Source organism: Hordeum vulgare, chromosome 5H (assembly GCF_904849725.1).
Source record: "Hordeum vulgare subsp. vulgare chromosome 5H, MorexV3_pseudomolecules_assembly, whole genome shotgun sequence".
Lineage (NCBI taxonomy): Eukaryota > Viridiplantae > Streptophyta > Magnoliopsida > Poales > Poaceae > Hordeum > Hordeum vulgare.
Genome location: NC_058522.1, coordinates 531,097,416 through 531,107,721, shown reverse-complemented (window position 1 = coordinate 531,107,721; position 10,306 = coordinate 531,097,416). Strand labels below are relative to the sequence as shown.

The 10,306-nt window shown below is 48.2% G+C and overlaps 1 protein-coding gene across 1 annotated transcript; it reads right to left on the bottom strand.

The window, feature by feature from the left end:
• Positions 1–3,793: 3,793 nt before the first annotated feature.
• LOC123452349 (aspartate-semialdehyde dehydrogenase) lies at positions 3,794–6,893 on the bottom strand. The gene is made up of 8 exons (XM_045128990.1): positions 6,236–6,893; positions 5,613–5,699; positions 5,492–5,536; positions 5,313–5,408; positions 5,093–5,194; positions 4,641–4,727; positions 4,355–4,422; positions 3,794–4,248 (listed from the first exon to the last, which is right to left on the bottom strand). The coding sequence occupies exons 1-8, from the start codon at positions 6,788–6,790 to the stop codon at positions 4,164–4,166; spliced, it is 1,125 nt and encodes a 374-aa protein (XP_044984925.1). The 5' UTR covers positions 6,791–6,893; the 3' UTR covers positions 3,794–4,163.
• Positions 6,894–10,306: the final 3,413 nt, after the last annotated feature.

The window sequence follows — 10,306 nt, the reverse complement described above, 5'->3', positions numbered from 1 at the left end:
TTTTGTTCTCACTAAATTTCCTCTCTATGTTAACAAACAAGTTTGTCACAAGAGGGTAACGTTGTTTCAAGACACTAAAATGCACTAAACAAAAAAACACGGAAGAGGTCACACAGAGGGGTTGCGGCTGGCTCAGCGACGTTGCTGCCTAGTGAGATGCCACCGGTTGTTGCTGCTCCCGCTATGTGCTCGCTAGAGACCTTTTTGTTAGATTGATCTCTTCCCAAACGGGCCCAACGGGCCATTGGAGCCTTGACTCACGCCCTGATCGGGGGCGTCCAGCCCAAGCAAGGCTGGTGGGCCCCTGTCGCGCAGTGCTATATAGAGGAGGTGGGGACCATGGCACATAATACGAGGTTTGCCGCCGCCACTGTTTCCCCACTTCTAACCCTAATCCGATCCAGAGGGAAGCACTGAAGCGATGGGAAGCCCACCGCCGCCGCTACCATATCTCTCTCCTTCCCCACTGTCTTCACCACCTCACGATGGACGCTGGAGGGAGCTCATCGAGTGTGGGATAAGGTAATATCCACGGCTACTACTGTGACCCATCTAACCTAGAAGATCCACCGGATCTATCAATGGTATCATGAGCCACTAGGCATTAGATGCGTTTCGGTTTAAAGACGTAAAGGAAAAAAGTTTCCATCCCCATTAAGAACCCTAGAAGAGGGCAAAGAACAAGATCAAAAGCAAAAGACAGGTAAAGGGCCACCGGATTCCTATCCGACAAAGAGCGCCGCCTCGGCCGCGCTTGTTCCCCTCGATCCCCACACGCATCGGCAAGCCGAGGTATGGGGAAGAAGAACACCACCCCTCATCGGGGCAAAGATTCTACCCCTTCAGGGGCAAAGCACAAGTCGGACTGGATCCGAAAAAGCAAACAAAAAAAGGAGAGGGAGAAATGCAAAGCACATCCCGAAGGAAAAAGACCCACTAATTGCCGAAAAAGGAGCAAGGGGCGCCGCGGCCAACCCACTCGACGGCGGCGCGCTCACCACAAGGGAGCGCGCCACCGGCGAAAGGGGAGGCAACGACGCTGTCAATAGCGCCGGCGAAAGGGGCAGGAAGAGCCGATGGAGCGCGCGACGCGGGACCCTTAGTCGCCGCTGCCGGCGGCCAGAGCTAGGCGGGACAGTGCACGAGGCAGCGCGCGGGGGAGGGAACCGCCGGTGGCCGAACCTTCTTCTGCCTTGAGCTGCTCGAGAAAGAGAGCACAACCGGTGGCCGCAGCATCCCCTGCCTCGAGCTGCTTGAGGAAAGAAGGCAGAGGAGATCGAGAGGCAAGCGAGCGGCGCGCGGGGAGGCAACCGCCGGCGGCCGCCGCTTTTTTGCTCGAGACAGGGAGCTGGCCGAAGGCCTCGCGCACGGGAGGAGCTGCACTCATGGGAGCAAGCAGCGAGAGGAGGCGAGCGACGTTGGGGGAAGGAAATGAGCGATAGGGTTTCCTCCCAGCCCGGCTCGGCCTGGTTTTTGTTCTGGCGATTCCAACGGGGGACTGTCAGATACCATGGACGGCCACGATCCCCCCTTCGCCAAACCCTAGCGCCAGCAGGCCGGTTGGGCCAACCGAAAGTGGAGACGGACCAGGCCGAGGCGGCGGGGTGGTGTTTGGCCGTCGGCGCAAAGGTGGTGGCCGGCAGGGCGGTTTGGAGCGGCGCGTCGGAGCAGAGGTGGCCCGTCGATGCGGCTGCGGGACGACACGGATCTAGCTGGTTTTTTCGGCACGACGGTCAGGAGGGGCGCGTCGGCGTGGTACTGACTCGTCGGCGCAGCTGCGGGACGGCCCCATGTTGGGCGTAGGGCGGCATGGGCGTGTAGGGACGTGGGGCTCGGGCATGGTCTGGTGCAAGGGGGCGCGAGTACGCAAGGGGCGTGCGATGGCCTCCAGTGTGGTGGACGAGGGGCTCGGGCATGGTTGGTGTTGCTCGAGTGTTCATGGTGCAATGGTCTTCGACGAGGCGTGCGGCCAACAAGGGCCCGTGGCTTCGTGCAGCGGGGGCAACATATGTGGTTCTTCGTCCACGGGTAGGTTTGATAATGATGAGGGTGGTGATGCTTGGTGGGCTTGCCGATGCCAATGCAGGATGATGTGTGACTCAGGTGGTGTGGAGCTGGGTGAAAACCATGTCTTGGCCTCGTGCTATGACCAGCGATGGCAGCGGCTGTGGCCGTCGTTGACCTTCTTGAAGGCATCGTTCCTTCGGTCATCCACCCCTCCTGCGCGGATCTGGCCATTTCGATCTGTCCAGGAAAACCTTGATGTGTGATTGGACGATGGCGGCGCCTTGGTGTTGTATTCCCTCTTGGGGCTTCTTCTTGGGAGCTTGGCGTCAGTGAGCGGGACCAGTGGATGACGGTTGGTGGCGGATGTGGCGCCTAGACTTCTGTGACAACGATGATGGTGGGAGCGATGTCGGCGTTGCAGTAATGGTTGCGGTAGTCGGCTCTTCTTCGGCGTGTTCATGGTTTTGTCTCGGTTTGTTTGTTGCTATGGAGTCAAAGTTGCGACGGTGAGGCCCTGCGGTATACAATGACTGGCTACAGGTAACCCGTTCGGCAATTTCCTGTGACACCAACCGTGTCTGGTTTTGTCCTTCAGAGTTCTCCGTTAGAGTCGGAGCTGCGTTGTGTGGCAGTAGGTCGACGTGTCGTCGATAAGAGGGGCTTTGCCGTGTGTGTTTTAGTCAATGGGAATGGGCTTAGTCCTTGTTGTATCGGTTTTTGTCCGATTTTCCGTAATTAACTGAACATTTTTTTCTTTTGTTTATTTAATAGATAAGACAATCTTTGCCATCGTTTTGGAAAAAAAAAGTTTCATGGCCCGTACTGGAAGTCAGGAAGCACAGAATGGGGAAGATGTGGGATCCAGCTTTGATTGCTCCCAGCTGTCCTCCTGTCGGTACAAAAGCCAGCCCCCGAAATTTTACATATCTAAACCACACGCGAGAGCTATTTTACCATCTTCATCATCTAAACCGCTGCAAAATCACTAAAATCGTAGCATCGAGTTTACATCCAATAAGTTAGGTGGAAGCTTTTAGCTCCAACACTTTGTCGTATGGCACACAATGCAATTCATATACTCCCTCCATTTCTAAATATAAATTTTTTTTTAAAAAATATATAAATTAAATACGAAGTAAAATGAATGAATGTACATTCTAAAATACATTCATATGTACTCCCTCCATTTCTAAATATAAGTTAGTTTTTTAAAAGGTTTCACTAGAGGAGTACATATAGATGTATATAGGCATATTTTTCAGTATAAATTCACTCATTTTGTTTCGCATTTAGTTCCCTGATGAAATCTCTAAAAAAAACTTATAAAATTTCTAAGAAGACTTATACTCCCTTCGTTCCTAAATATAAGTCTTTTTAGAGGTTCAAGACTACATATAGATGTATATAGACATACTTTAGAATATAGATTCATTCATTTTGCTTCGTATGTAGACACCTAATAAAATATCTTAAAAGACTTATATTTAGGTACAGAGAGTATTTAGGAACGAAGGGAGTAATCTGAATTGAAATCTCTAAGGGTTTGTTCGATTAATCCCCGCAAGAAGGGGATTGGAGAGGATTGAAGGGGATTGAGGTGGAATTTGACTTGCAGGGGATTTAATCCCTCTCAATCCCCTCCAAACCCCTTCAATTGGGAAGGAACCGAACAAGCCCTAAAAGGGCTTATATTTAGAAATGAAAGATGTAGATTTCACAAGGCGCCTCTTCATCTCAGGGCTTTTGGGGCAAAGGTTACAGCAGACCTTGGTTTTGCACCTCAAAGTTACAACATTTAGCCCAACATTTTATTGAATGGTACACATTTTGCCCTTCATATAGATCCGCACAGGATGCCTCGTTATCTCGGTGGTAAAGTTACATCAGACCAGGTTTCACCTCGACCCATTGTCCACAGACGAACGACAAACTTGCAATTGACACCAGAAAGACCAACCTAAGGCAAAATCCAAACAAGCAAAAAAGCTCCTTTTCTCAACTTCTGGCTGCACGTCTGCGTGCAGCAGATGACTAAAACCCGTCTTACGCTCCTTCTGCTAGGTTGATAGACCAAAACTGAGCTCAAAATGACTAGAGTACATCAATCCATCAATGGATAGAGCAATGTGGCACATGAGACAATGGTAGAAAGGCGGTCACTTCAGTAGCATTTCGGCAATCTGGACAGCGTTCAGCGCCGCACCTTTACGTATCTGGTCTCCACAGACAAATAACTCCAACCTGCCATTGAGGAGCTGATTAGGTTCGAGTATAAAGGGACGATTTAAGCACAAGCGATGCATCACAAACAGATGGTTACGAAGTAACTGTTAAACATGAGTATTACCCTCTGTTATCATCTTGCGACAAGTCCTGACGGATCCTGCCAACTGATACATCATCTTTATCCGATACCTGAAAATCAGGGTTGTATTAGAATAAAAGAAAATCTGCTCTACTTTTCTAACTAATTAGGCTAGTACAGCTCCGTGAAACGGTGTATGGTTAGTAAATAACAAATCTCCTGTCTTTGAGATCGCAAGGAATCTCATGGGTGGAATGTGCATGAATAAAAACAAGGAAATCACCAGTCTAAATATGTACATTTTCAGAAAATGAAACTGCCTGGTTACCTCCAGTGGTGTAGGGAAGCGATTGGCAGCACGGTCGTCGCTAATGGTAACACCAGGAGCTGCCCTCAAGATTTCTCTGGCAGTGTCCTTCAAGAACATATGCAAACAATTTCAGAACTTGAACAACAATCATTAAGAAGAACAGAGGATCATCTCATAAGGTGTGTTGTTTTTGTTTGACATGGAACAAGAAATGGAAATTGTAGTAAGTGTCAAAAGTGTTGTAACATTCTTACAATGTGAAATTTAATTAAATGGCATACCCAACAATGACAACGGACAAATTCCACAAGAAACAATATACAATTCTACTTACCAAAAACAATGGAAACAAAACAATGCTAGGCCAATAAACATATTACTTATCCAGTGACTCTGGGTCTGAGATTGCAACAGTTCAGAGAAGAAGTCTATATACTAACTGATATATAACTCAATTATAGTATGCTAACCTCATCAAGTGGCTTTTCAAACTGTAGATTCACACTTTCGGCATGTGCACGCATCGTAGGAACCCGTATACAAGTTGCAGTTACTCGTACATCCTTGTCATTCTAGAAATAGAGCAGAGAGTTAGTATGGCATTTCTGTCTGCTCAACAGTCAAGTCAAGAGAAAAGTTCGATGGAGCAATGCAAAGAACTTATGGGGCATTGATCAAGCTTTCACTTACCCAGATTTTTCTGGTTTCCTTCACCATTTTCATCTCTTCCTCGTTATAGCCATTTTCAACAATAGGTGCATTATGCGAAAATATATTAAAAGCATACTGCAGAAGGAAAAATACATTCAGCATGTCTCATGACAGTAAAGAATAAACTCAACATGTGCACAAGGTATTTTAGTTATAACCTGTTGACTGAAAATGTTGCAGGTTGGTGGCTTTCCTTCCAAGACCTAAATAAAGTATACAATGTCAATAGCTAAACTGAATTTAGCACCGCGAGGAAGATAGCAAGGGAGAAAAGCCCACCTCTTGAGTCTGAAGTTTGAGTTCTTCCATGGCTGCAGCACCAGCACCACTTGCTGCTTGGTATGTGCTGACAACCATCCTTTTGACCTGTCACGTTGACGATCGGAAGATTGCATCAGTTTATTTGGCAGTCCATAAATGCACCCAACAAGCATACTTTTACATGACACATCGGTAATTATATTATAAAATACCCGTGTCACGGTAAAAACTATGCTAATATATGAATCAGATCAGCACACATAAATAGGTATAACTAATCATGCATAATCAGGACAAAGGCAATTGACAAGCTTCATGAAATTCATGAAACACTACTAAGTAAAAAAACGTCTTGTATTTAGTGACAGAGGGAGTGTCTACCAAATTGCAATGTCCGTAGCTTAAAAGGCATCACAGTTATGGGAAAGGCAATGAAATGTGTGGAATTAAATCTGCCTATGAAGAAGCATGTCTAATACCAAAGATGAGTCTAGTTTTTATTTCAGGACTCGAATTTGCAGACTTCGATTTTCTTTGGTCACGAGTATCCCTTGTTTCAAACTATTTTAACATTAGCTTCAAGTGTTAGTGTTAGACGAAAGCAGGGGACGAAAGGCAACATTTGTGCTGTGCAATGGCACCTTGGCGTGGCGATGCAGAGGCGTGACAGCCATGAGGCAGATGATGGTAGAGCAGTTGGGGTTGGCCACGATAGCCCCTTTCCCGAGCCGGACGTCGGCCATGGCCTCGGGGTTGACCTCCGGGATGACGAGCGGCACGTCGGGGTCCATCCGGTAGGCGGAGCTGTTGTCCACGACGACGGCACCGCTGGCGACGGCGGCTGGCGCGTGTGCGCGGCTGACGCCGCCACCGGCGCTGAAGAGCGCGATGTCGATCCCCTCGAATGCCCCGGGCGCCGCGAGGTCCTGGACGGTGTAGTCCTGGCCCTCGAACTCGATGCGCTTGCCCGCGGAGCGCTCGCTGGCGAGGAGGCGGAGGCTGCGGTAGGGGAAGTCGCGGGCTGTGATGACGCGGAGGAACTCCTGCCCCACGGCGCCGGTGGCGCCCACGATGGCCACGGACGGGCCGTCCTCGCGGAGCGCCATGCGGACCGTGGAGGGCCGCCGGCTGGCGCGGGCCCCCAGCGGGGACGCCGCCAGGAGGTGCGGCCGGTGGACGGCGGCGGTGGCCTGCATTGCGGCGGCGGCCTAGGGTTTTAGGGAGGCTGGGATTTGGGTAGGTGGGTGGTGGGAGAGGGATTGGGTGGGGTTTCTCTCTGGATTTTTGTTTTGTGGACGCGCACCGGGAGGGGAGGGGAGGGGAAGGGGAGGGGATCGTGCGCGGATGCCCGTTCTGCCCAAATTGGTGTTTGCTTGCTGCTGCCAAGCCAGTGGAAAGTGGAAACAGTGTGCCGTGCCCACGGCCACGGGCCACGGGACAGCGGAATGCAATGCTTTCGAATTTTGATCATGTTCTAACAGTCCAACTCGGGGACAGAGTACGATTTTTTAAAACTTAAACACGGTGCAGAAGTTCGTACATACTCATATACAATCATCTTTTTGAATGCACCGACACACACCCCGGTGTCAATGTAAACTAAGTCGGCACATCATCTTGGATGTGTTTGCTTACGTGCATTGTTTTTTTTGTCCATTTGCATGTTTTTTCAGTTGGGTCTGGTTGAGCATATAAAGGCATAAAACCAACATCCACATGTTGATTGGTTGTGTATGTTTATATTTTAGGTGTAAGCAGATGCAAAGCATAACTGTTTAATTATGTGTATGTACTTGATCTGCTCACTCTTTTTAAATATGATGGACTTACCATTCATTTTTGACACACGACACACTATAATCAACAACAGCAGAAAGAACATCAAGAACAAAGCAAAGCATCAAGAACAGACAGTTAATAAGTAGTATTGGTTATAAGATTAAAACAACACGGCATCCATGCTCCTGTTGGACCCGAGGATGCTGATCTCTGGGTAAAATATGGACATGTTCACATCAAAACAGACATTCACACTTAAGTTTAGACCTACATTAGTTCAGTTCAGGCTAGACAGAAATACATGGCATGCATGATGTCACCGACGCAATTATGCTTGGAGCATCGGACCCTGCAGATGTTGGAGGTGCCAGCGTTGAAGATCTGCACCTTCAGCCCCAAGCTGGAGAGCGTGAAGACTACGAGGTCGTCGGGAACGGTCTTGTGTCGGCGAGAGAAGTACTTCCACACGCGCCCGAGAATCATGTGCCCCTTGAACATCTACCTAGAGTTGACACTCTTTCACACCCACTTTCATCAATATAATCATCATAAATATCAGGCATGCTTTCATCATAATAAATTTGCTCATCAAAATTTGGAGGACTAAAAATATCATCTTCATCAAACATAACATCCTTGAGCTTGTGGCTTTGCATATCATTAGCATCATGGATATTCAAAAAATTTATACTAACAATATTACTATCATGCTCATCATTCAAGGATTCACATTAAGCATTTTTATAAATTCTTCCTCTAACAATTGAGCATAATTTTTTGAACCATCATTTTCATAAAATACATTAAAAAGACGAAGCAAATGAGGCAAACTAAATTCCATTTTTTGTAATCTTTTTTTATAAAATCAAGCTAGTGAAAAACAATAAACTCATATTTAATTGCAACATCTAAAGATATACTTTTAAGCACTCACCTCCCCGGCAATGACGCCAGAAAATAGCTTGATGTCTATTACGCAACTTTATTCTTGTAGACGTTGTTAGGCCTCCAATTGCAGATAATAGCTCGGCAATGACAAGCTGCACGTCGGGGTCCATCCGGTATGCCGAGCTATTATCCACGATGAAGGGCCCGCTGGCGACGGTGACGGCGACGGGCGTGTGGGCGCGGCTCACGATGCTGCCTCATACGTCTCCAACGTATCTATAATTTTTTATGGTTTCATGCTATTATCTTGTCAAACTTTGGATGTTTTGCATGCATTTTATTTATTTTCTGGGAATAACCTATTAACTCAGTGCCAAGTGCCAGTTCCTGTTGTTTTCCATGTTTTTGACCCCTTTCAGAGGAGATTTGGAAACGGAGTCCAAACGGAAGAAAATCCCCGAAAAGATTTTTTCTGGAATGGAAGAAGATCGGAGAGCTTGGGGGCCAAGCTAGAAGAGCCCCAAGGGCCCCACAAGCCCCCACCCCGCGGCCAGGGGGCGCGTCGTGCAGGCTTGTGGGCCCCCTGGAGGTCCCCTGACCTAGATCTTGCGCCTATAAATTCCCAAATATTCCCAAAAAAATCAGGGGAGCATCGTAATCACTTTTCCGCCGCCGCAAGCTTCTGTCTCCGCAAGATCCCACCTGGGGCACGTCCTGGTGCCCTGCCGGAGGGGGGATTCGGACACGGAAGGCTTCTCCATCAACACCATGACCTCTCCGATGATGCGTGAGTAGTTCGCCATAGACCTACGGGTCCATAGCTAGTAACTAGATGGCTTCTTCTCTCTCTTGGATCTTCAATACAAAGTTCTCCATGATCTTCATGGAGATCTATCCGATGTAATCTTCTTTTGTGGTGTGTTTGTCGAGATCCGATGAATTGTGGATTTATGATCAGATTATCTATGGATCTTATTTGAGTTTCTTCTGATCTCTCTTATGCATGATTTCATATCCTTGTAATTCTCTTCGAGTTGTGGGTTTTGTTTGGCCAACTAGATATATGATTCTTGCAATGGGAGAAGTGCTTGGTTTTGGGTTCATACCGTGCGGTGACCTCACCAAGTGACAGAAGGGGTAGCGAGGCACGTATCGTGTTGTTGCCATCAAGGGTAAAAAGATGGGATTTTCATCATTGGTTTGAGATTATCTCTCTACATCATGTCATCTTGCTTAAAGCGTTGCTCTGTTCGTCATGAACTCAATACACTAGATGCATGCTGGATAGCGGTCGATGTGTGGAGTAATAGTAGTAGATGCAGAAAGTATCGGTCTACTTGTCTCGGATGTGATGCCTATATGCTAGATCATTGCCTTAGATATCGTCATGACTTTGCGCGGTTCTATCAATTGCTCGACGGTAATTTGTTCACCCACCGTAATACTTGCTATTTTGAGAGAAGCCTCTAGTGAACACTATGGTCCCTAGGGTCTACTCCACACCATATTTCCAGCCTTACACTTTTTACTACGTTGCACTTTCCACCTTCAGATCTCACTTTTGCAAACAATCTTGAAGGGATTGATAACCCCTTTGAAGCGTTGGGTGCAAGTTTGTTTGTGTTTGCGCAGGTACTCTGGACTTGACGAGACCCTCCTTCTGGATCGATACCTTGGTTCTCAAACTGAGGGAAATACTTACTGCTCCTGTGCTGCATCACCCTTTCCTCTTCAAGGGAAAAACCAACGCAAGCCCAATCTCCGTCAACGTGTCAATTTCTGGCGCTGTTGTTTGAGAAGTAGCACTGCCGTGGCTGAAGAGCGCAATGTCGACCCCTCGAATGCCCCAGGCCCTCGAACTCGAAGAGCTTGCCAGTGGAGCGCTCGCTGGCGAGGAGGCGCAAGCTGTGGTAGGGGAAGTCACGGGCGGTGATGATGCGGACGAATTCCTGCCCCATGGCGCCGATGGCGCACACAATGGCCGCGGATGGGCCGTCCGCACGGAGCGCCATGCAGACCGTGGAGGGCTGCCGGCTGGCGCGGCC

Coding starts and splice junctions, on each gene's coding strand:
- LOC123452349 (XM_045128990.1), bottom strand. CDS start 6,790: ATGCAGGCCACCGCCGCCGTCCACCGGCCGCACCTCCTGGCGGCGTCC. Junction 5,700..6,235: donor CTCTGCATCGCCACGCCAAG/GTGCCATTGCAC, acceptor TCAACGTGACAG/GTCAAAAGGATGGTTGTCAG. Junction 4,249..4,354: donor TCGCAAGATGATAACAGAGG/GTAATACTCATG, acceptor CCTCAATGGCAG/GTTGGAGTTATTTGTCTGTG.